We start from the raw sequence: 27,047 nt of genomic DNA on the forward strand, positions 1-27,047 counted from the left end.
CGATCTACTGTTAGATTTTGACAAAACTTCCATCATAGAAAATGTTCCTTATTGTGTCAAGTGTATTCTAATTTTTGGATCACCTCAATCGGAGTTTTGTAGCTCAAGTTATGGCCAAAATAAGTTTATTGTTCACGTGCACTGTTCATACTGGTATTTTGGGTTATGGCAGATTTTGATCCAACTTTGGTCAGTAATTTGATCAATTTAAGCTCATAATTTGGTCTAACTTTCTTCATATGAAATGTTCTACTATGTCTTAGGTTTCCATCGGTTCAAGAATCGCCTAAATCCGAGTTTCCTAGAGAGAGTTATAGTCATCCAAACCTTACTACTCAACTGAAAATTTGCAGAGTTGCAGGTTTGGTAACTCAACTTTGCTCAATAATTTGAATGGGTTAATGGATAATTTGGGGTGATGTTCTTCATGAAATTTTTAGGTCTATATCTCCTCTAACCCCTGGCCAAATTTCAGGTCAATTGGACCTGTCTAACTCGAGTTATGACCAAATGAACGATTCATCGCTCATTTGGTCGGGCTTTGGCCTGCTCTCATTTCACTTTGGTCAATTGTTTTACCAAGTTTTGGTCAGTTTTTGGCCATGGTTCCTCAATGAAAATTGTGCTATTTTATGTCTATTTTCATCCCCAATTGGTGGCATATCAATTAGACTTGTAAAATTTGAGTTTTGGTCCTTCAAAGTGGGTTTGGTCATGTTGCCAGCAGCATGACCATTTACCTCCAAATTTAACTTAGTTTCCTATCATTCCCACACAAGTTATTTGGTCATAATTGACCACTATTTCACTTTACAATAGGTCCAACATGCCATTTATGCATTTCTCCAAATTTTGGTTCATAAACCCTAGTATTGAAAACCCTAACTCATCATTTTCATGCCTTTAACTACTTCTAATGGTTTAAATGTTAATCATTTAACTAAGTAAAGTTTCTAAACTCATTCAATTGCATCATATTCATGCAAACCATACTCCTCCCAAGCTGCCCGAAAATTCAGTTTGTTCCTCCCCATATTTTTATTTCATTTTAACACATTACAAACTAATTCAACAACTAATGATGCATTAAAAATGGAAGATAATAAGTTAACATGCTCACCTCTCTTTAATCCTCAAAACCCTATCTTTAGCTCCACTTTCTTCTTGTAATTCTCTTCTCAAATTGCAACTACAAGCTTTAAAGAAGTTCTTATGAGAGTTATTATGGTTGGGTAAGGAAAATTTAAGCTTAATGTAAGCTTAAAGAGAAAGTTTCCATGGGGGATTTATGGAGGAAGGTGGGGTGTCACTTTAGGAAGAAGAAGAGCTTTCTAATAAATTTCTTTTTCTTTTCTTTCCTTTATACGTTTTTTGCTTATGGAAGACCACTAAATCCAAATTAATTAATTCAATTTATTAATTTAGTTATGACATCATGCATGATGTCATAACTTTTGACTTTTTCCATTTTCATCTCTTTTTCTTTTTTTTTTTCTTTTAGTTCTTTAATTTAATTCTTGATTTTGAAATTTTCTTTTCTCCGATTTTATTTGACAGTTAGGTCAGGAGTCAGCTCTCGGGGTCAATTGACCAAATTGCCCCTCGCCGATTCATCCCGGTTTGCAAATAATCCAATATTTCTTCCAGCTCCCTGACTTAATTATTTGACTAGCTTAACAGTTCTTTTTCGTGATTTTCTCTTTTCCACTGTGTTCATAAGGGTCCTAAGGACCGCAGCGTCACTTTTTACGATTCGAAATTTGAGTTTAAAATGACTTCGCAGTCGTTCCCGAGGAGGTCACTCATCGCTGTGACTCTCGACTCGTTTAACCTCTTATGTTCTGTTTTTCTTATTTATAGTTAACTAATTAAACATTACTAATTATTTGTGTTTATGGCTTCTCAAGTTGTCTTAAGTGTGGCTCTAATCTCCTTAATTGTCTGGACCGACACCGGTCACCGGAACAATGAAATATACCAGGCTATACCAATAGGGGTGTTACATCAAAGGCCCACTGCTTTTGATCTCTGAAGCTTTCTGGCACAACCCTGTTGATGAACAGTTCCACAAACTGGGTCCATGATAATCCCTCAATACGAGATAGTATGTAGCCTGTCATCCATTGTCTTGGCACTGGCCCCAATATATACTGCACACACTCTATAAGCCTCCTATCAGTCAACTGCAACTCCATCCCCGCCTGTTTGTAGGAATCCAAAAATCGATAGACATCATCTGACACATTATAAGTACCAGGCACTAACTTCTTGAAATTAATTATTTGTTTGTAAGTTTCCCCTCTTGGTGTGGTGGGCTGCTGCTGTTGTGGAGGGTGGACCATATATTATGCCATCACATCGATGGTTCTCTCTAATTCGGCTAGGGTAGCTGCCATTGAGTTCATGGGACCCTGGGCCATAAAAGACTGTTCCTGAACTAGTGGCAGCTGCTCTTCTATTTGAGCAGCTCTAGGTCTCCTGCCTCTCCTCCTTGGGGCGGGTGCCTCATCCTAAGCTGACACCTCGTCTGGCACATCCCGTTCTGGTGCAGTGGCAGCTCTACTGCTTCTATGTATTTTCCTAAAATTCAACAGCATTAGCCCACAAAAATTCAAAAAGGCATGTTACATAGCTCTATAGACTCATATTTACACACATTTATATAAAGCAGAAATGAGAAGCAAAGATGACAATGCAAGGATGAATGTGGACCCTATTCTCCTCATGTGACTCCTATTAGAGTCTTCTCAACACTTTAAACATATATTCCCTATGAATCTGGAGCCTAAGCTCTGATACTACATTTTTCACGACCCAACCTATGGGCCGAACTGGCACTAGCACCTGGGTTAGCCTAAAGCCCCCGAGGCCCATAGTGAGCCTAACTATTCCTCAATTCAATCCTAAGGCCCATTTGGGCCCAATTTCAAGAATTCAACAGGACAGAGTCTGGCCATAAAATGGACTATTCAATGGAGAGTTTTTGACTCGCTCGACCTGTAAACACAATATATAATAAATTGGGGAGCTCAGCTCACCCTCCACATACTCATAATATCATAAAATCCAATGGGAGCTCAGCTCCCTCATCTAATCCAGTCATGCATGTAATCAATAATCTTACAAATTCAACACCATATTATATTACAGACCCAAATTAATTAAAATACTCCTAATACATGCGAAGTCTAAAATTTAACTCAATTATATAAAATACATCAAATACTACTAATTGACCTGCGAAAAAGAAGAGCAGGTTAGTCACAACAAGTAATCCTCCTGTAGCCTGGAAAAATAGATGAACAGGAGTGAGCGTTTGACTCAGAGAGTAAAATACTAATTGTAACCATAATTTCTATAGCTATCTAAAGCTAATGCATCCTAAGGAATGGAATGCAACATCATCATAAATTTTATAGAAACCACATCATAACAGTAAAAAGGAAATTTGAAGCACTCACACACCCAACATTGTTCAAACAGTACATATAAGGGAGCTAATCCCCTATACAGCTCTCTTAAACCAACCTCTGTCAGCGAGTGTCTCTCAAGCCGAACTTTCGCTTAATAAACCAAATGCAGGGTCCCAGCGAGTGTCTAAAATTTAACTCAATTATATAAAATACATCAAATACTACTAATTGACCTGCGAAAAAGAAGAGCAGGTTAGTCATAACAAGTAATCCTCCTGTAGCCTGGAAAAATAGATGAACATGAGTGAGCGTTTGACTCAGAGAGTAAAATACTAATTGTAACCATAATTTCTATAGCTATCTAAAGCTAATGCATCCTAAGGAATGGAATGCAACATCATCATAAATTTTATAGAAACCACATCATAACAGTAAAAAGGAAATTTGAAGCACTCACATACCCAACATTGTTCAAACAGTACATATAAGGGAGCTAATCCCCTATACAGCTCTCTTAAACCAACCTCTGTCAGCGAGTGTCTCTCAAGCCGAACTTTCGCTTAATAAACCAAATGCAGGGTCCCAGCGAGTGTCTCTCAAGTCGTGTCTACCCCTACTTATCCATAAAGGATCGAGTCCCAGCGAGTGTCTCTCAAGCCGTATCTACCCGTCCTGTCCATAATCAATACCATACCACATACACGCCAACGCATGCACACTGCTCCAAATTACCACAAACAACATTCATGGCACTTCATCAATTATGAATGCAATATAAAATGTGCCTAGTGTTTAACTACATAGATACATATTTATAAGTGATGCATGGGCATGCTTGAACATATAATAATATCGAAATTATAAATAAAATTAATATTTTACTTACAGACTTAACCGAGGTCACTGCGGCGGTTGGGCGGAAAAGGAAGGTTGTCCCGGCTCACCTAACAAATTTCATTACAATTATTTAATATTGTTGACTCGATAAAAGCTTGAAAAAGACCAAAGATACCCTAAGTAGTGTCGAAAACCCGACAGAGTCTCCCCTATACCTAGGACCTACCCAATTTGCAAAAGGGTTCAAAATGCACTTCTATATTCACAAGCCACACATCCACAACTCAATTACATCACATGGCCCCTCCTAGGCCCATCCAAATAGTCAACAACCATAATTTAGAAAATTACAATTTAGTCCCTGCAATTACCTCTTTCGTAAAAACTACCCATTTGAGCTCCAAAAATTCTAAAACTTTGCCCCGCGGTCCTTAGGAATATTATAGAGCTAACGCAAATGGAATTATATTTTTCTAATCTATCACGAATATTTTATAGATTTTTAATCGAAATCAGACACTAGATAATTAAGAAAAATGAGGGTTCGGGTTTAGCTATGCCAATTCTGACCCTGCAGACGCGTCCGGGACGTCTAAAAACGGTAGGGTAGCCTATAATCTAGACCCAATTCAGAGACTTTTTCGGTAGCCTGTTTGCCTGGCCTGAAATTGCAGACTCGAGCAATTGTTGAATTTTCACAAATTGAAGGTACCTACGCGAAGCCCACAATACGGGGGTTAATATATAATTTTTACAAAATTTTTTAAGCTCATTTAATGCTCAGAAAAATACTGTGAAGTCTCGTGAGACCCACCAAAAAACGATGTCGAAAAAATTTGAAATGAGTATTGCCACGAAGGTCTCGACGAGTGGAGCACTCCGGTACTCTTAATTTTTGGTGGGGTTTAAGGTTTTCGACAAATCTAGCCCGAATATCAAAATGGGCTAAAACTTTCCTGATAAAAATTAGGTAAACCGCTCGATGGATTTTGGTGTTGTTGGTGTCTATGGAAAGTTCTCGATGTTTAGAAGTTTTTTAGGACAAGACTTGGTCCGATTGGTGGCTGAATTTGCCGGAATCGGGTCAGGAAGACAAAACGACGCGCCACGCGCGTAAGCGTCTTTGGGCGCGTTTTTCCAGCCTGCCTGAAGGGGGAAGGGCGCTAGAGGTGCGCCGACGAGGGGCAGAGGGAGGAGAGAGAAAACGCGAGAGAGAGGGAGAGTGTCGGGAGCGCGCGAAGAAGAAGAAAGAAAAAGAAAATGGGCCGGTCCGATTTGATCGATCTGGTTCGATTCAAGATACTCGAAATTGAATTTTTACTCTGCCGTGGAACAAAAAACGAGGCTCAAAAATTCCGAAAAAATTTCATAAAACTCAAAAAAAATTCGTCAAGTCTAAATATATTTTTAGTTTTGTCACATGATCTTTAAATAAATTTTTAAAAATTATCAAAGTTCTATATTTTCGGAAAATTAAACCCGATTTTAAAAATTCAAATAATTTCAAATAATTTCTCAAAATTTAAATAAAATAAAATATTAATATCTACTCATAAAATAATTAATTTAAAAATTAGCGGTGTTACATTAAACTATGTTATTTGTTTGATGTAGAACAATTTTTGTCATTTAAATAATAAAACGTGGAGCTGTAGAGTGTATTTTTGAAATTATCTCTTTTAATCCTTCTCAATTCTCGTTTCTCACCAGTTTTTAATCCTCCGTTTTTAAAATATTAAAGAATTTATCATGAATAAGATTTTAAATCATAGATTATTAAATACTATTTCAATGCTTGATTGTACAAATTATTATAACAGCTTTTAGTTACTTTTAATAAACTTTTTATATGTAATAATAACTCAAAGTTATAATAATAAAAGCTAAATTAAATGCCTTTTCTTTATTATGGCTAAAAGTAAATAATTAAAAACCTTTTATACTTTTTTCGTGAATTATCTTTTAGGAAGGATTAAAAAAAAATAAATTAGGTAACTTAATTAGTCTTCCTCTCCCTATAAGATACAAAAAATAAACATATCTTCAACTCAAATCACATATTTATTTATTTTAAAAATATTTACTATTATAATGAGAAAAAGAAATGGCTATTTTTTTACTGTATAATCCATCAATTCTACCTTTCTCAGAGATCTTTGGTTTGATTTATAAGCCAATTTATAAATAGAAAGTCATAAATATATTAGTGTTTAATTTAATTTATAAATTAAAAAAATTACTTAAAATAAATCTAAAGTCACAAGTAAAGGTATTTTACTTATGATTTATCTATTTATTTAAAATTTACTTTTTGACTAAGTTGAAAACTACATTATCCTAATAATTTTAAAAAATATCAATATTATCCTATTTTAATAGTTAAAACATTTAATTATATATTTTTTTGGTAATTTTGATCAATGAAATTACTTTTAAGCACATTTTAATTAAACATATAAATTATTTAAAGTTATTTTTAGTAATTTTATTAAATAATTATTTATTTATTTTTTATTTGATTTATAAATTAAAAAGTATATTTTTAAATAAAAATTAAAAATAAGTAGCTAATGAAATTAAAAAAAATAATAATAATGAATCCCAAAAAGTCTAAGGGAACCACATAATATTTGTAGGGACATAGACACTAGCTCATCATGAAGGAGCATTCAGCATCAACCTTGCAATCTAAATATCATTAAAGTAAATAAAGAGAGTCCATTTTCACCCAGAAAAGAAAAGAAAAAGAAAAAGATTGCCTCATTGATTTGTCATCTTGTGGATTCCTTCATTTGTTTTTCGGTGTGAGAATCTGCTCTGCATTCACACTAACCAACAAATCATGTTAATTGAGGCTTTCATCATTAGTGTAGTGTGTAGAACTAGAAGATTGTTCATTGATAAAGCTAAAAGATTATACACTGAGGCCCTTTGAAATGCAACAGAACAAGTTCTGTGCAGCTTCAGCTTCTTGTACAAGATTATGCTTTTCCATGATTATGGGTCTCATGTCTCGACCATCATTCAAAGATGCCAAGTACTTTACTCTTTACTAAGGCCTCTTCAGGGGATTTTTTGTTTTTTTAACTTTTTTTCCCCGCTACTGTTAATAAGGTGAAGAAGATGACAGTGTACACCTAATCGTTCAGTTACTCAAAACCGTACTGTCCCATCAGGCAAATAATAAAAATGGTGACCTTAAGAAAAATAATCTCCCGTTTAGATACTGTGTCTCACATGTTTCTGCAGGAGCATTGGAAGCACTAGTTGGGCTGGCTCAGACGTTTGGAGCTGCAAGTGATATCAAATAACAAATCAGTGCAACACTTCATTGATAACTCTTCAACAATTTTCTTTCTTTTCATTCACACAGTGAATTAGGAAGACATAGCAAGTTAGGATAGGTCATGTCCTCAACTCTTTCCACTATTGCACCTGGGTGTCAATAGTCACCCTCATAAATAGAAACAATGAAATACAGCACGAGTACATGACCACGACCAAAAAAAAAGTAAAAAAGTGAAAAATTATTTGAATAAGCCATACAAACAATGTAATAAAAAAAACATTGCAGGATATGATCAAGTTAAACATAAAACGGCTGATCTCATTCTCTGCATATTTTAATGGACATCTAAAACGGCTGATCTCATTCTCTGCATATTTTAATGGACATCTAGAGGCCAATGCACTCCAGTATCCATAGTTGTAGGTTCATAAAGCAAAACTTCCATTAACAAGCAAAAACTGAGGCCCCTGGGACCCTGAAGAACTAATAGAAGGGAATTCCTCAGCAGCTGCAATTGCCATTGCATCCACAACATACTTGGGCGAATTTCTCTCCCTATACAAGTATACCCCGGTACAAATTCATTGCGATATTAACATTTTACATGACTTTGTTCCTGGAAGGGGTTTATTTGGAAAAGAGAAAAAAAAAATAAACAAAGATTGACAAGAGCACCTGCTACTGATAAGAAAACAAAATCTACAGCAGTGTAGAATGGTGTTTAGATGTCCCCATAATGATTCTTCTACATGAATGTTGAATTAATTGCTGAAAATTAAATGCTTTTAAGTATGTACAGGACACATAATTTCTACCTTAAACCCCATTTCATATGCCAGATGTTTGAGATAATTCGTTGTCTCAAATCTGGCCACCAATGAATTCTTCTTTCTGCAATGTCTCGAGGGGCTGCGCATATCTCAACATTTAAAACTTTCCTCTCATTGGATTGTCTTTATAAGCTTGCACTTAGAAATGAACATGCTATCCATGTAATTTAGACTACACAGCTTCAAAAGCTCTGCAGATTGCTGCTTCAAGACAGGATTACAACCACTCTGAATCACAAGCAGGAGCTTTGCTGCAAGGCCCACATTCACAGCAAGTGATGGGCATTCCTCAGGAGCAAGTTTGCATACGGAACATAAAATTGACAATGCATATTGAGTACAAATCTCCGGAACTCCCATCAATAACTGTGACATGTTCAATATTGTGTTTGGAGAGTCCTTCAATGCCACTCGTCCCTGAGGTAGAGAAGATAATGAATCCAATATGAATAGTGCCAATTCCAAACAATCAGGATCCAAGGAAGGTAACAGCTCAACCAACTGAGGAACAGCTCCAATGGTCACAATCAAGCTCCTTACTTCCTCATGTAAGCATATTGATCTGAGGAGGCTGAGCCCTGGCAAGATACCATTGGTGTGCCTCTTACCCTTCACCAGCCTCATCAACCCAACCAACAGACTATGACTTGAGATAAGTTCTGTGCGAAAATCCTTCTCTTCCATCAATTTCTCAATCAATCTAGTACAATTGATCCTCGTCTCAATTGAACCTTCATTTAATATGTCCACCATTAACGAAATCTTTGCAGGTTGCATCAAATCGGACTTGGCCTCTGAATCAAGTGTCAAATTCATAAGAATCCCAATTACCTCAGAACCAACGGCATGGCTTGTGAATGGACCTATTAAAGATGAAATCACTGCAACCCCACCTTCATCTACCACAGTTTTCCTAGCAGTAGCATGAGCTGCTACAACTTGGTGCAGCTCCTTCAGTGCCTGAACCCTAGTTTGACCCTTCACTTTCTTCAGTGACTCAATAAGTTCTGCTGCCCTTCCCTGTACATCTTCTGCTCTCTTCCTCGCTAGCAAATACTTCTGTGAAAACCAAGAGTAAATCAAGTGATAAAGAGTTTTATTTGGCGTAACTGAATCATCCCACAGTTCTTGCATTGTGGTAGGGCAGGTATAGTGCCCCAAACTGAACCATTTGAGAATATTGGGTCTCTCATAGGTTTGGCCCGTGCAAAGAGTAACAGGGTCTTGCATTGGCTCAAGGGATATCGGACATACAAATACTGAAGGAACTTCTGATAAATCAAGCTCCTCAATCATCTTCTTCAGGTCCAATTTCTCGCCAACACCAGCACCAATAACCCCACCACCAACACCACCCAGAACTCCATCTTTCACTGCAGTGTCTAAATCTAAAACTTGGCCATCAAACCCAGCAATGCCATCCCTCTTAGAGGGCTGAAACATTGGCATTTTTTGAAAAACCTGCAAAGAAAAACCTAAACCCACCAACAACACAAACACAATAACAAAAAGGGAAAAAAGAATCCCTCCAAATCACTGCAATGACAAGCACCCTTCATGGCACATTACATCTAGGTTGCACATGAAATGTGCGAAAAGGATGAAATAAAGGGGAAAGAAAGAATGGAGTTCTCTGTCATTGACAATCACAAGCAACAAACAAAATTCTTCCTTTATTGCCCACAAATATGCATCACCTTCCCCTCCTGTTGCTTTCCCTTTGCTTTAAGCAATGCCTTTCTACGGTCAAAAAACTCATTGGTATCATAATAACACAAACAATAGACATATAATCAAGCTGCTCTCACTTTGTTGTTCAAGCTTCAAAAGGGTCAAATCATGAACACCTAAAACAGAAAAAAAAAATTAATAAAATAAAAGAGACACCCAAAAAGTAACCAAAACAACTATAATTATACAATAAATCAAGTAAAAAAAAATCTAACAAATGGATAAGAATAAGAGAGAGAAAAACAGAGATCCAGATCAAAAGAACAGGAAAATCATGAGTAAACATCAGAGGAAGCATACCAGTGGAGTGAGAGAGGGAGAGAGTGAAGCAGAGTGAGAAAGAGAAAGCGAAAAGCAATGTCCAGCAAAGCCTTCCCTAGTTCTCCTCTTCTTTTGGGGCAAGTGTTTAATGAGAGAGAGAGCTTTTCACGGAAAATAATAAAAATGGAAAATAAAAGAATTACTCCTTTTTGATTTTGAGATGAGTGCGACCGGGAAGGAACCGCTGCAACCGGTGAATCAGCCCCTCACCGCGCGCACTACACGTGCAGTCTTGTCATATCTCGCCGTAATCTCTCGCTTCTCTGGCTAATGACTTCCGTATTGCATTTTAGATAAACTGTCATTTAATCGTAAAAGAAATTGACCATTTAACCTTTTTATTTTAAAAAATATATTATTAAATTTTTATTTTATATTTTATTAAATTATTTTTTTTTTATTAATAATACTAACCAAACTACTCATTCAATCTATTTATTTTAATAAAATTATTAATTAACTTCTATATTTTAGAAAAAATATATAATTTAACTCTATTAATTATATTATTATATAATTATTTTTTGAGTTAATTACAAAAAAATTTTGAATTTTATGATTTTTTGTAATTAAATCATAAAATTTATATAATTATCAATTAAATTTTTATATTTAATTAATGTCTTAAATTGACCTAATCATCAATAAATAGCTAATATATTTAATAAAAATTTCACATCAATTTTCATATTATTGTTAAAAAAGTCACATAAAAAATCTCAAATCAAGTTTAATTATCAAAAAAATTCATAAAATTTTTTAATTTTTACGATTAAATTCTAAAATTTATATAATTACCAATTAAACTCTTATATTTGATTCATGTCTCAAATTGACCCGACTATTAATAAACCATTAGTACATGGTGCTTGATAAGTAATTGTAATAGCTTTTATTTTGATTATTTTAGTTAAAAGTTATACTTTATAAATTTATTAATAACTGATATTAATAAGTACTTAATTTATGAGAATAATTATTTTTTTTTAGTGATTTGACCCACTTTACAATGATCGAAAAAATAAGATACTTACATATTTATTTCCACAAAAAATGCTCTTAAAGATAAAGTTATAGAGTTTGATGAGATTTATAATAAAATTATTAAAAAATAAATATAGCTCAATAAAAAATATAATCAAAATGATATATTAATTAATGATATACAAAGCAGAGTTGAAATATTGGTAAAAATTAAATGAAAAAAAAATTATTTAATTAATTTGAAAATAAAATTTAAGTTTAAATTAAATAGCATAAATTAAAATTCATTAATTCAAAAATAAAAAAATGTAAAGCAAATTAATAAAAAAATCAAATAATTAATTGATTGATAATTAATCAATATCAACCGTTGTCTATAAAATTATTTAAAGAAAACATTGAAAATTTATTTAATATTATTATTGAATTTACTTTTGAAAATATAATTTTGTTGGAAATATTAATTAGTAGATATAAAAGTTAATTTAAAATTAAATTTATTATATCTAATAATAAAAAAAATAAAAGTTACTAATTATTTTTTAAAATAATAAAAAATACTTTTTCTGAGAAATACTGTTTTTGTCTCAGACCTTTAGTTGGGCCCACCTTGAGATGTCGTTTTGTTATATTATATAAAGTGCCAGCTAAGCTTTTTGTTTTTTACCAAAACCTTTATTTATTATTATTATTATTATTATTATTATTTTGCTTTGACTACAGGCATCGGCTGCCTATGGAGAATGGGCTTTGTCTAATCTTTTGCCTCTTTGACCGGTGGCTTCGTTTTGTTTGCCCTACCTCCTTATAAAATATATTAACAGCACTAAAAAAAAAAATTTATTTCGTACAAAAATATAAATTCGTCTTAAGAAATAAATTTTATATAATTATAAAAAATAATATATATAAATATATATATATATATATTTTATTAAGTGTGCTTAATAATTTCTCGTTTATCTTGCTCTCCTCTTTGAGTCACTTCCGCACTTCCCAGCCAATCATATACTGCCACCTGGCTTTACTTAGGCTTAAGGTTTTTCTAAATTAAACTGTGAATTTTTTTTATTTATGCTTTATTTATTATTTATATATTAAATATATAAATTTTATATATTTATTTTTTAAATTTATAATATATTAAAATATATTAATAGTATTAAAAAAATTATTTTCTTTCATATAAAAATATAAATTCTTCTTAGAAAATAAATTTTATATAATTATGAGAGATATATATATATATATATATATATATATATATATATATATATATATATATATATATATATATATATATATAATATTTATATATTAAATACACCTAATAATTTTTTTTGTTTGCTTGCTCTCTCCTTAGTCACTCTAGGACTTCCCAGCCAATTATATACTGCCACCTAGCTTTGCTTAAGCTTAAGGCTTTACTAAATTAAATTGAGGATTTTTTTTTATTTATATGTGATCTATCATTTATATATTAAATATATAAATTTTATATATTTATTTTTTGAATTCATAATGTATTAAATTTGGATAAAAAATTCACTAAAATGGATTTGGTTCAAAATTTGATTAATTGAGTATGATGAATAAATTAGATTAAGTATTTGTTTGACATTAGGATTGAAGGGTCAAAATTAATTTTCAAGGAAAAATATAATTTTAAATACGGTTAAAAGAAATAATTTAAAAAAGTTATTTGAAAATATTATTTTATTATTTTAATATTATAACTAAAATTTATTAAATTTAAATTTAAATTATTTTTTAATAATAAATCGGATAATATTACCAGGCCTAAAATATAAAATTGAATGGTTTTATGTGTTTTGGTTAAGCTGTGGAGTATTAAAGGTTAGTGTAGGCTCCAGACTGAATCAATTGGGTAGGTTGGATTCTTATTATATTAAAAACTGTTAATAAAATGAGCAAAATGGTAGATGATATAATTAAGAAGTTGATCAAATCATCAAACCAATGGGTCTCCACACACGTACATACATATTATTATTCTGAAATTCCATAATGCTTTGCCCCTTGGGACTGAAATTCCAATGTAGTTTTATTTTATTTGGTAATTTTAATAAATTTTTGAGATAAAAATTTAGTTAAATTGAGTTGAATTTAGTTATATATATCTTATTCTACGGACAATTAAAAAGTAACAAAAAATAATTTATTTATAACAAACTAAAAAAAAATTAGAGTCTGCTATTCAATTTTTTATATTTTAATACTCTAAATTTTGTCCCATTAATATTTTTTAAGTCAAATATTTTAACACCATTCATTTATGTTAATCTAGCATGAGATAAATAATAAAAATAATATTTTTAATACATTAAGAAATTAAATTTACTAATTATTAAATTATTACTAATTATTAAATTATCAATTATTAAATTAAATATTTAATTTAATAATTAATAAATTTATTTTCATATAAAAATTTGATTTAAAAAATTTCACCATCGACTTCTCCATTTAATGTAAAAAATATTCATAGTACAGAAAACCAACTGTGACAGTAACACATTCCTACCTATCTAAAGTTGAAAACATAAATGCACAAAGCTAAAATCAACTACAACCCATAAAATAACGCGTTTTTCTCCAATTTCTTCATTTAATTGCAAAGAAAACAAACTCTACTCCTTCAATTTCATAAATCAGTGTAACAATAAAGGAAGCATTCAAATGCATACTACTAGTGGAGTTTTTAATACACTCGGCCATAAATAGGTTATAGGTTGGAATCGCGGATTTGCTTCGATTTAATTTAAATTTGAAATAATTTTAATTTATAAAAGTTTGATACAATTTCAATTTGATTAATGATTCGACTCAATCATAATGTAAAAAATTAAAGGGACTTAAGATAATTAAAATTAATAATATAGACTAACAATGTTAAGGTATTTGGTTTAAAATTAATAATAAGTCGACCACAAGGCACGTTTTTGATAAAATTTAACTCACAAATCTTAAAATGTCAAAACAAAAAATCAGGTGATAATTTTTATGTGTCCCTCGCCATGTTATTTGTATAAAACATTGTTTTTTTCAATCAATTTATAATTGTAATATTAAAAAATTTAGAATTTTTGGGCTCTCTGAAGCCCAAAACAAAACAAAACCTCCTACGTGCTTGTTGGGTTATTGTTAGCCTAATTAATAATGGCTTATCGTAATTAATAATTAAAGCTCATTTTATTTGGTAAAAAAATAATTTATATATAAAAAATATTTTTTATGAAAAATAAAAAAAAATATATTTTTTATTGTTTAATTATAATATATAATTAATAGTATGTATTTATTTCATATATGCATAAGTGTTTTCACATTTTCACAAAATTATCAAAGTTTATAATGTAACGCCTTCATTTTACGTAGTCCGTACATTCGACTACTTCGGTGATCTAATGTCTGTCCGAACAAGTCAGGATGTCTGAAACTACACTTCAGTGATAATAAATAGGCATAAAATGATGAAATAAATAAAAAAAATACAAGAAAAATTAAAGAAAAATAAAAGAAAGAAAGTAAAATTAAGTTAAATGAGCCGACACCTAAGCGAAGGGTGACCGCACCGAGAAGTTACGGTGCAGGCAATAGCCGACCCCAGGACTGCGGGGGACCCTCAGAAATAATTTTTGAGACATAATTAAAGGCCAAATGAGGTGTAATTAACATTAAAAATGTCAAAGAAAATTAATAAATTAGTACAAAGAAAAGTGAAAAATCAAGAAACTGACAAAAATCTGTATTACCAAAAAATCATAAATGCAACCCGAAGAGGGGCATTTTGGTCATTTGACACTTAGAGTTGACTTTTGACCTCAATGTCCATTAAAAATAAGTGATATTACACTTTGAAAATATCATGAAAAATAAAAATGTGGTACATAATATAAATAGTAGAAGTAATAAGGCGAATTTACAAATTTAGTAACTTTAATTAAATAAGTCATTTCCTAAAGTTAGTGCTCCACTTACACACATTGTGGGACACCTATATAACGCACTTTGGACAGCTGAACATCATCTTCAACCTTCAGTAATTAAACCAGCCGAATGCATCCCAAAGAAAAACTTACATGGCCAAAATCTTTAACCTCTCCATGCAACCATGAAGTGAGCCCTTTTTCCACTTGATTGCTTCATTAAAATTGATCACCACACTTAGGGAAGGATATTGGCAACTGAAAGAGAGAGATTTGGAGAAGTTTTGACAAGCTCAACTTGAGGTAAGTGTCCAATTACTCCTCCTTTCTTTAGGCAAAATGATGTTTAAGGTGAGGGATGATGTTTGATGAATAAAAATTGATGAATTATTGGGTAATTGGATTGAGCTAATTTTGGCAGCAATGAAAGCTTAATGTGCTTGAGTTTTTCCTACCTCTAACTGATGGAAATTAAGGTTGATTAAGTCAATTTGAAGTGTCGCAAGTTAATGCCCATGTATATATATGTTAGTGCTTGAAATTAGGAGTTTAAAAAGGGAATTGAATACCTTAGTAAACTGCCATGGTTGGCAGCTTGTAAACCCTTGAATTTGTATATGAATTGATGAAAATTATTCATGAAATATGATAGAGTTGAATTGGGGGCAGTATGTGTGTATTTGTTATGAAAGTGTATGTGACAATTCGGTGAGTATGTATATTGAATTTGGATTAGCTTACATGTTGAATATTAATGGAGTATTGTGTAACTTAAAATCTTGAGTACTCTGCTCAATTTACTTTGCTGGAATTGTGTTGAATAAATATAGAAGTTCCAAGAATGAATATTAAAGTATTGGGAGGAGGAGGATTGCTAAATTGGGAGTATAAATTCTCTTATGCAGGTTGTGATTGTTGACAGTATATAAATTAGGTTATAAGTGTAAAGTTGTGACTCTAATTGGTATGAGGCCAATTGGAGGTGAAACTAGACATAAAATAGGCCAACTTTCATGTAGAAGTATTGCCCAAATTCTGCCTAGAAGTGACCTAAAAGAATGACCAAATCCGGATTGTCTAAAATGTGAACCCAGAATTTGACCATATGAACAGTAATCAATTTTTTGGCCATAACTCACTCAAAACATGTTCAAATGACCTGAAATTTATATCATGGAAAGTTTAGATATAGAGCTACAACTCTTATGAAGACACCAAAGCCCAAAAATGACCAGAACCAAGTCAAAATGCTTGCACAATTTGGGTTACAAAAACCGGCCGAATTGACTTTGACCTAAAAATGACCTAAACTTTGCAATATAAGTGCAACTTGACAAGCAATAGTAAAATGACCATAACTTGGTTCATAGAACTCCAAATGACATGAAATCAGTCCCAAAATTTTAATAAGACATAAATCTACAATATTGATAATTGGACCAAAACCCAAAAATCAAGGGAACTAGGTCAATTAACTTGATTAATTTGGCACACTAAATCTTAAATTGGTACAATTGACTATTAAGTCCAGAAAATTCAAATAAGCATATCTCCCACAGAAAGTGTCCAATTTAAATGAGCCATACCAATCTGGAAATCTAAGAAAGAGACCTAAAATATTCTTTTAGACAACTTTCTCAAATTATAAATGTATAAGGTCAGAATTTAAGGTCAAGGCATTGACCTAATTGATGACCATGCCAATAGAGGACTTTTGAGTCCAAGTTAACAATTTGTCTATAAAAAATTCTATAAGACTTGAAAAATAGTAAGTAAAATTTCTTGTTGTCCCTAAGACATAGGGCAACAATACTTATGAAAATGCTAGACCTCAATGTGATTACAAATAGTCCAAATAAATTAGTAAATTCAGAACCGAAAATGCCTAAAAAGGAAACTAAAATTTAGATTTGACCTAATTATAGTTAATTGACCATAACTTGAGCTATACAACTCCAAATTGAGTGATTCAAAAAGAAAATTAAAGAAGACACAATGAGAAACAATTTAATGAAGAGAAATCTATTAAATTTACACTTTAGCTTGGTCCAATAGACAATAAACGTTAGCCATAAAATCTAAATAATTACAATAATGCAATAAGCTTTGAAATGAAATTGGTAACCCATATATCAACATGTGAGTAATGAAAAATAAAACATATTAATGACATTAAAACTAATTCACCTAGTATACATTAAAGGTCAACATTATAGGTTGACTAATAAAAAGAATAGTATTAATAAAATTTAATTATTGAACCTTATTATTAGAAATAATTTAAATGGGTACTGAAACACTTTAAATTATGTGTTTCAGTTAGAAAAGACACTAGAAAGGGAAAAGACCCACTGAGTCAAGGCCAAGAGGTGACTCATCAGAGGTTTGCGCACAACTAGTTTTTAATTGATTTTATTCTGAATATTTCATATGATTAAATGAAGTTATTTTCCTTACGTATTATGTTTATCAAGTATTGGATTTAATTCAATGATTATTGAAATTATTATAGTATGTATGAATTTAGCTTTGTGAAATGGTATTTCAACAAGTATTAGGCATTGTTGTGGATTGAATAAATTATGTTTTGGAAAATTATGATAGAATATGTTTTGAATTGTGATGAGCATAAAAATTATTGGATATTGGAATTGACTTTGAATCAAATTGTGTTGTGATTTATGCTCACAAAAAAGACAAAGAGATTCATGATATTGTTTTATATCTCACTATAGATGCTTGACTAAGTTATTACCCATCTCTCTCATTTGTTGAGGAGACAATAGAGTTACCTTTGTTTTGATTACCATGGTACGTGCACAGGCTTAGATTCTCCTCTTATTAGAGGTTAAATCTAATTTTTTTTTGTTATGGCTTTTTCAGAAGTTTCATTATTGTGGTGTGTACTATGCACGATGATTCAACCTCTCCGACCATAGGGAGTTAGAATCCGATTCGACCTCCCCGACCATAGGGAGTTAGAATCACCCCGAAAATGGCCCTTTCGGATTAGTCTTGCACAATTAGTGAGATAAAGAATGGTTTTTGAATAGTAAAGAATTTCGATTTCAAATGGGACTTATGCATAATTGATTTTGTTAGAATTAATCTTTATTTCCATAATTGTTGGAATTACTTTAAATGTCCAGTTGTGATTTGATAAATTGAATTTCTTGCTCAAAGTCATTTTAACTAATGATTTATATTATTGGCAATGAAGATTTTAACTTTTGGAATTTTATTGAATTTCGAGACTTTCAAATTAATTGTTATAATTTTGTCAATGTATATTGTATTATGTTTTAAATTATAGTTGTGCACAACTGAGTTCACCACTCAGCGATAGCTTTGTATGCTGTCACAGGTGAAAAAAGCATAGAGCAGTTGAGTAAGCTTCTTTGAAGACACATTCAGATTAGCTCCCGGTATATCATACGTATACCCATGTACATAGGTTTTGATGTATGCATGTAATAATATATATGTAAATTATTTGAGCAGTTGTATAAAAATTCTTGTAAAATATTTTGGTATGTAATTAAATGTAAATTATTGTAATGTAAATTTGAGATTTTATTTACCTGTATAGTTTTGTAATATTTATTTTTTAGTCTTGTAATCAATGAAATGTTCCTTTTATGATGAAGTTGGTTTGAAAATGAAATGATTTTATTATTGAGGTTGAATTATGAGATGAAATGAAGTTTATTGGAGTTGTATTTGAGAACACATATTGGGAGTGTTTTTCTTTTCAGGTTTAAAGAATTGTTTTCTCAAAATATAGTCGGCATTCTACCAAAATTTTGAAAAAAATTTTATAACACCAGATTTTAATCGATGATTTAAATTTTACGAAAATTGATTTAAAATCCCTTGTAGTATATTTAATGGGTTACCTATAGGCGAAATACAGTAATTCATTAGATGTACTACGGGATCATGTTACATCTTACGGAGGAGTAGGGTGTTGTCACGACCCAACCTATGGGCCGGACCGGCACTAGGACCTGGGCCAGCTTAAAGCCCCCGAGGCCTGTAGTAAGCCTAACTGTTCATTAACCCAACTCTAAGGCCCATTTGGGCCCAATATCAAGAAAACAAACGGACAGAGTCCGGCCATAAAATGGACTTCCCAACGGGGAGTTATCGACTCACCCGACCTGTAAACACAATATATAGTCAATTGGGGAGCTTAGCTCACCCTCCACATACTCATCAACATAATAATAAACGGGAGCTCAGCTCCCTCATCCAATCCATCAAAACAGACATAGAATATTAAGTTTACAGGTCCATCATGATAATAATATTACAGACCAAATTCAAATAATTACTGCTAACACATGCGGAAATTCTAGGAGTAATTAAAATTACACAAATATTAATAAACAACCTGCGAAGTAGAAAAGCAGGTTAACCCAGAACAAAATATCCTCCTGTGGCCTGTAAAAATTTTTGAACAGGAGTGAGCGTTCGACTCAGAGAGTAAAATATCAATTTTAACCATAATCTCTATAACTATCTAAAACTAATGCACCCTGTAGAGTGAAATGCAACATCCACATCATTTTCACATCATAACATCAAAAAGGTAATTTGGAGCACTCACGCACCCTGTAACATCAATCATAATATATGGGAGCTGATCCCCTATACAGCTCTCTTAAATCCAACCTGGTGCCAGCGAAGAACTCAGCTCGGACTTCCACTTAAATACCAAATCGGGGTCCCAGCGAAGAACTCAAGCCGTGTCTACCCCGAAGGACCGGGTCCCAGCGAAGAACTCAAGCCGTGTCTACCCGTCCTATCCATAGTCCACACCACATCACACGCACGCCAACGCACGCACACTGCTCCAAATTACCACAACAACATACATGGCACTTTAACATTTATCAATGCATCAAAAATCGTGCCTAGAGTTTAACTACATAAATATATGCATATAAGTGATGCATGGGCATGCTGAACATATAATAATATCGAAATTACAATTAAAATTAATATTCTACTCACAGACTTGACGACAATCACTGTGGCGGCTGGGCGGAGGAAGAAGGCTCGGCTCACCTGACAATCATATTACATTTATTTAATACAATCTGACTCCATACAAACAAAGAAAAGACCAATTACGTCCTAAGTCGTGCGAAAATCCGTGATCTCCCTATACCTAGGACCTACCCAACTTTGCAAAGGGCTAAAAACGCACTTCTATATTCCCAATCCATATATCAACAGTTCAATCATATCACACAGCCCCTCCTGGGCCCATCAAATCAATCACCCATCACAATACGCAAAATTTCAATTTAGTCCTTATTATTGATCATTTTTGCAAAAACTGCCCAAACAAGCTCTAAAAATTATGAAACTTTGCCCCGCGGTCCTTAGCAATATTACTAAGCTACTGCAAAAAGAATCGTAATTTTCTAAGCTACCACGAATATTTTATGGATTTTTAATCCTATTTAAATACTAGAAAATTACGAAAAAGCAAGGTTCGGGTTTACCTTTGCCAATTCCGACTTCGGGAACGCGCTCGGGACGTCTGACAATGGGGGGGCTAGCCAAAACCTCGATCCAATTCGGAGACTTTTCCGTAGCAGTGCATGCGGCGAAATTTGCGAACCAGTCAATCGCCGATTTCCGCGAATCGAGGATACCTACACGAAGCCCATAACACGGGGGTTAGTACATAAATTTTTCAGAATTTTCTAAGCTCATTAAATGCTCGGAAAAACACTGCGAAGTTCCGTGGGACCCACCGAAAAACGGTGTCGAAAAAATTCGAAATTTATGTCGTTGCGAAGCTCTCGACGAATGGAGCGTCTTTGGTGGCCTCGGTTTCTCGTGGGATTCACGGTTTTGAAATCTAGCCCAAAAGTCGAAATGGGCTAAAATCTTCGAGCAAAAATCGGACAATCCGCTCGATGGATTTGGCGTTCTTGGTGTCTATGGAAAGCTCTCGCCGAGTAGATGATTTTGGACACAAGACCGGTCTAATTGGTGGCGGATCGGCGGATTTGGCCGGGAAAGTCAGCGCAGCCTTGTAGGGCGTTTACGCGTGCGTTTTCGGCCGTTCGGCGGCCGGCATTGGGCGTGGCGGCCGTGGTGAGCGGGAGAGAAAGCGAGAGAAAAGGAGAGGGACGCGCGAGAAAGAAAAAGGAAGAAGGAAAAGGGCGGTCCGATTCGACCGGTCGATCCGTCGATTCGATTCGGCCGGTTCGATTCATGATACAAAATTTTGAATTTTTACTCTGCCTCGGGACTGAAAACGAGGTCCAAAAATTCCGAAAAAATTCCATAAAACTCAGAAAAATACGTAGACTCTAAATATATTTTTAGTTTTGCCACGTGGTCTTTAAATTAATTTTTAAAAATCATCAAAGTTTATATTTTCGGAAAATCGAACCCGATTCTTAAAATCCGAAAAATCTCAAAAAAATTCCTAAAATTTTAAAAAAATTAAAATACCAAAAATACTCATAAATAATAAAATTTAAAATCTTGGGGTGTTAAAGGTGTGACATATAAAATGTAATATGACTATTTTTTAAAACTAATAAGTTATTTTCTTTGAAAAAAAAAAAAAAAAATCCCCATAAGGAAGTTCTCACCTTGACTTCGATCTTTTGTGAGGTAGAGACAAAAAAGTTATCCCGTTGCCATTTCTATCAATATGAGTATTTTTTTTTATTAAAATAAAATAGTACCTTTCGCTCATGAATTCGATTGAATTAATATTTTTGTAAAAGAAAAGGATTGTATTAATATTTAAATACATTTTGCTTGCTATAATACATAATTATATACTTATAATATTGACCATCAAAATAATTCTAAATCATTGCATAAGCAGCCGAGTTTTCAATGAAAATAAATTAGAAAAAAAAATTATTCAGAAGGTGGCCCTGTAAACATCATGATCTCATCTTCTAAATCAGGTGGATAAAGCATTTCATTTACCCTTATGCAAAATGAATACTATCAATTTAATGATACAATAAAGAGATGGTAGAATGATTTAATTTTTATGTGGATATTATTAAAATCTGCTTTGAAACATTCCTTGTTGATGATTTGATGGATATATTAAATAAAATTACATAAGATTTTTTATATATTTAATTAAATTATATATATATTTATGAATTGGGTTTTATTTAATTGATCTTGGTGTATTAGTCATCAATCATCATCTTAAGAGACTAATTCATTGTTCAGAATGGGTTGACTATGTAGTATAGATATAATATTCACCGACTATTTTTGGTTTGATTGAGATTGGTAAATGGTAAATGATGCCTAGCTACATGTGGTCCAATTTTCATCTTTGAAATAATCAATAGTAAGCAAATTTGCATTAATATTTGGTCATTTTCTTCAAATTAAGGAAATTTGTTACAAATTAATAGGATATTATATTTAGTAAATTTAAGGTCTATTAAGTAATATTAATTATTTTAATAATTATTAATCGTTAAATATTAATCGTCAATAATTAATTATTTATATAATAATTTAAAATAAAAGTATTTGATAAAAATAATTATTAACTTAATTATTAAATATAAAAATATTAATATTATCTTTTTAATCTTATAAAAATACTCTCTCAATCTCATTAAAAAAAATAACCTTTTATAAATTATTTTTTTAATTTTTAAATATTAATATAAATAATATATCATTAAATAATATAAATAAGCAATAATATTTTCATACACCTTAAAAGCCGTTAAGGAATAAATTCTTAAAATATCATGGGATGTCTTTCAATTTTACAGGGCTCCTTAGGTGGATTAATTATCTTACCATTTCAAGGAAGAATTGAACAAGAAGATATATAATAATAGAAATAAACTAATTGGCTTTTTGCAGCCAATGATAGGTAGCCAAGAATTGCGTTTCTTTTTTAAAGATAATGGAGACTTGTTTGGTTTAGGTATTGCGCATAGAAAAAATATAAAAATGAAAAAGTAATATAAATTATTGAATTGCAATATTAAAAATTAATTATTTTATTATATAAAGTAACTCAGTTAATTAATAAATTTATATTAAAAATAAATTAAAATATAATTTATTTAGCACTCTAAATTTAATGTAATATTAGATTTTTTTATCAAAAATAAATTAAAATTTGATTTGCTTAGTAATCTGAATTCAACAAAGTACCAGAATTTAGATAGGCTATATAATTGGACCCTTGGATTGAATTTTGTATTTAATTATTGTTGACATCATATTTTGACCGATCACCAAAGTCAATGAACTTTGAAAATCGATCCCCAACCGACATTCTTCATTTACAAGTGACTCGACCAGGAAATAAACCGATTCCGCATCTAATCGATTGCTTTCCGATCTCTCGTCAAAGGAGATCAAACCAATATCAAGTCTCCATGCCATCCAATCTCATTTCCGATCTCTCGTCAAAGGAGATCAAACCAATATCAGGTCTCCATGCCATCCAGTCTTATTTTCGAACTCTCTTTTACAAATATTGTGGAAAATCGTTTAATAAAGTTAAAGTTTCAATCTGACTTTATGGTGATTCCGATCTTAAGAATTCAAATCAAGTTTCCAATTTTAATGATCTAAAGTTCTATTCAGTGTTTGGTCTCGGCTTAGGCCGATCTCATGGTTACAATGTTTTTCCAACCTCTTATACTTAGATTAATAATTACTTTTAAGTTTGATGTTCTAATATATTCAAACAATCAGACACTCATACAATTTGGATACTTTCGGATCTCATCAAGAAATTGAACAAAAGGGATTTCATTTCATCTCAAAATAAAAGTACAAGTCATTCGGCTGGAGAGTCACCCCCAGCCTGTTCTACATTAACATTTCGCTCATTCTCTCTCTCTCTCTCTCGGTTTCCTCCTCGCTCCCCTCTTCGTCTCTGGGAGTAAGATCCACCATCCAGGAGAAGTCTTCCCTAAGATAACGCCTCTCGAGCTCGGCCAGAAGATCGCTGTGTGCATTCACATAAGCACCAGCTTCCCTCGTCACAGCCTCTTCTTCTTTCGCTTTGAGCTCCTCAGTAAGGCGAGCGACGTCGACAGTTCGGAACGACCTAGCGTCCCTAAGTTCACGAGCCTGTTCAGCTAGCTTATCCTCGTAGGATTTCATCCGGCCTTTGATTTCAGCAATATAGTCTTGGGCGGATGAAAGTTGGGCTCAGTGGAAGCTGAGTCCTAGACCGCTTTCAGAATCTCCTGCCTCAGAAGATGAGCCTTTTCCCTGATTATGTGCTGATTCACCAGGCTCTCTACTCTAAAACTCATCGTCTGAGCCAGGAAATCGTCAATGCTACCCGGGGTCAGCCTGTTCCGGTCCTCCTGGAGGCATATGGTAGCACCCAGAACTTTGGCCAAGCCCGGATTCTCCCGAACAGATCGGTTCTTCTCCAGAAAATGAATGAGGACTTGGGCACCACGAGAAAGGGTCCTCACAGTAGGTTGGGAAGACCCCCCTTCTACACTTGAAGGAACAGGTGGAGGTGGTGGCTCTTCTTGTCAAGGGGGAGAAGGAGCTACCTCTACTTCTGGGATCGGTTGTCTCAAAGGTCGGGATGAGTCTCCTGGCACTTCTCCCGAATCCCGCCTTAGTGTCTGTGATGCCGCGACGATCTTCATTTCTCGTACCTTCCGGGAGACTTCTCTTTTCCGCTTGTGGCTCTCTTTTGCGCCTTCGCCTCTAGCCATTTCTACACAGAAAAACAGTTAGTGAGATTACTTAAATTAGGAGACTAAAGATTTAGGTTATACCGGTCCCGGGTCCGAGGTCAGAGAGCTGCAGTTCATAGTCTTCATTGGCGATCATCCGCATTAGCCACCATCTCAGTTCGGCCATAACAGCGTATAAGCACGAATACTTGTGAGTGGCCGCCTGATCCTTCAATTCCATTACCATGGCACCCTCCTCCCTACTCAGGGCGACCTCCTTTGGAATTGATGGGACCAGATATTGCTAGCTACGTGGAAAACCTTCAAATCCGTTCGGAATCTTGCTTCTCAATATAAAGAAGCGATTCTTCCAATTCTTCAGTGAAGAGGGGAGATCGGTAAAAAGCCCACAGTGCGGTTTGGCTTGGAAGAACCAATACTCGTCGTCCTTTCGACGAGTAAGCCTATGCAGCTCGGCAAAAACCTTCGCTGTAGGCTCGAGCTTCTTGGCCCGGCATAAGCCTCTAAAAGCCACCAGAATTCGCCATGAGTTCAGATGTACTTGGGCTATACATACGTGGTGGAACTTCAGAACATCCTTGAAGAAGTCATCAAGGGGAAACCGAAGCCCGGCTTTTAATTACTCTTCATACACCATGATCGCATCGTTTTCTTCAAAAAAGTGATCAGCTCGGAGATCGCCATGGCATCTGATAAGCTCGTACGAGTCGGTCCGAAGGTTGTACTATTGACTAATGAATTGCAGATCGGTTTCATAGAGGACTGACGGCAACTCATCCACGGGAAGATTTTCTTTCCCAGAGGAAGGTGTCCATCTTAATTGTGCCGCTTGACCGTGGGCTGAAGCAGAGGCCGTAGGAGGCTCAGGTCGCCCACTTGGCCTGACCACCTTAACTTCGTTTGACGTCCAAGAGATATGGACGAAAGGGGGGCTTGCCGCTCTCTGACCCTCGGCGCTGCTCATTTTCAAAGAAATAAAAGAAGTTTAACTAAGAGAAGGATTAAAACCCTTACCGAAATGTGATCGGTACCGGAAAAACTTGAAGAAACAAGAGAAAGTTGATGTTGCTAGCAGAGTGCTGAAAGTGACATAGAGGAGCAACTGATGGACCCTGCCCCTATTTATACCCATTTGAGCATTCAATGCTCACAGAGTCCCAAGCAACGCATCGGTTAGCGGAATCCGCCCGCTTTCCTAATACGTCGAGGGAAGGTTCCAGAAACACAATAAATAAAATAAAATGAGATCGGTTAGCTAAGGCTGTCGGATTAAGGCAAATGTTCAAAGTCACAGATCGGCTAAGGACGATTTAGTTAGGGACCAGATCTGATATGCACATCAGAGATCAAAAAATTAACCAATGCAATAATTAAATAATGACCTTCAAATAAAATTTCATTTCATTTCCAAAAGGTCAGATTACATCATTTGGGCGATCCCAAGAGATTGGATTACACCATTGAGAGAACCTTCAAAGATCAAATTTCATCGTTTGGGTGATCTCAAATCGGGAAGCGATGAGGGACCCGATGTGAGAGAGATCGGAAGGAATAGAGATCGGAAAGCAACAAGAGGACAAAAGACTTCCAATAGCTTTCTTCATAATCAGGGCCGAGGTAGTTAAAGCATTGCAGGCGTGATCAAATCTTCTCCACACGCCTCATTTTCAAAATCGCCCACATTGCTGACAGATGCCAAGACAGTTATGGCAGTCCTGTACATCTCAATCTCCACCGTTGATCTTACTTTTATGGACAAACCCGGAGCCCTTGGATCAAAAAGTAGATGACAGGACCGGTGCCTTTTATTCCCGGCCTTCGGATCCATCTGGATAGGAAAGCTTCTGAGCCGTTGGATGAAAAAAAGAAAGGACAGATATTCTGAATAGGATCTCAGCCGTCCATTCTGATTCTCTTCAATTCTCAGGTATCGGATTATGTCCTTTTAAATCCAAACCTTCCATCTCCCCAGAAGAGATCTTGACCCTTCA

At 33.7% G+C, this 27,047-nt stretch overlaps 1 protein-coding gene and 1 long non-coding RNA gene across 2 annotated transcripts in view; both read right to left on the bottom strand.

Annotated features, from left to right (window-relative positions):
* The window catches only part of LOC131183803 (uncharacterized), a 33,142-nt gene extending 12,206 nt beyond the window's left edge, over positions 1 to 20,936 (bottom strand). The window contains exon 1 of the long non-coding RNA XR_009151813.1: positions 20,869 to 20,936. This is a non-coding gene — a long non-coding RNA (uncharacterized LOC131183803). The remainder of the gene's footprint in view (positions 1 to 20,868) is intronic.
* LOC110647350 (U-box domain-containing protein 30) lies at positions 8,202 to 10,714 on the bottom strand. The gene is made up of 2 exons (XM_021801130.2): positions 10,401 to 10,714; positions 8,202 to 10,216 (listed from the first exon to the last, which is right to left on the bottom strand). The coding sequence occupies exon 2, from the start codon at positions 9,816 to 9,818 to the stop codon at positions 8,481 to 8,483; it is 1,338 nt and encodes a 445-aa protein (XP_021656822.2). The 5' UTR covers positions 9,819 to 10,216; positions 10,401 to 10,714; the 3' UTR covers positions 8,202 to 8,480.
* Positions 20,937 to 27,047: the final 6,111 nt, after the last annotated feature.

This window comes from Hevea brasiliensis, chromosome 10, assembly GCF_030052815.1.
Source record: "Hevea brasiliensis isolate MT/VB/25A 57/8 chromosome 10, ASM3005281v1, whole genome shotgun sequence".
NCBI classification, from domain to species: Eukaryota; Viridiplantae; Streptophyta; class Magnoliopsida; order Malpighiales; family Euphorbiaceae; genus Hevea; species Hevea brasiliensis.

Coding starts and splice junctions, on each gene's coding strand:
- LOC110647350 (XM_021801130.2), bottom strand. CDS start 9,818: ATGCCAATGTTTCAGCCCTCTAAGAGGGATGGCATTGCTGGGTTTGAT.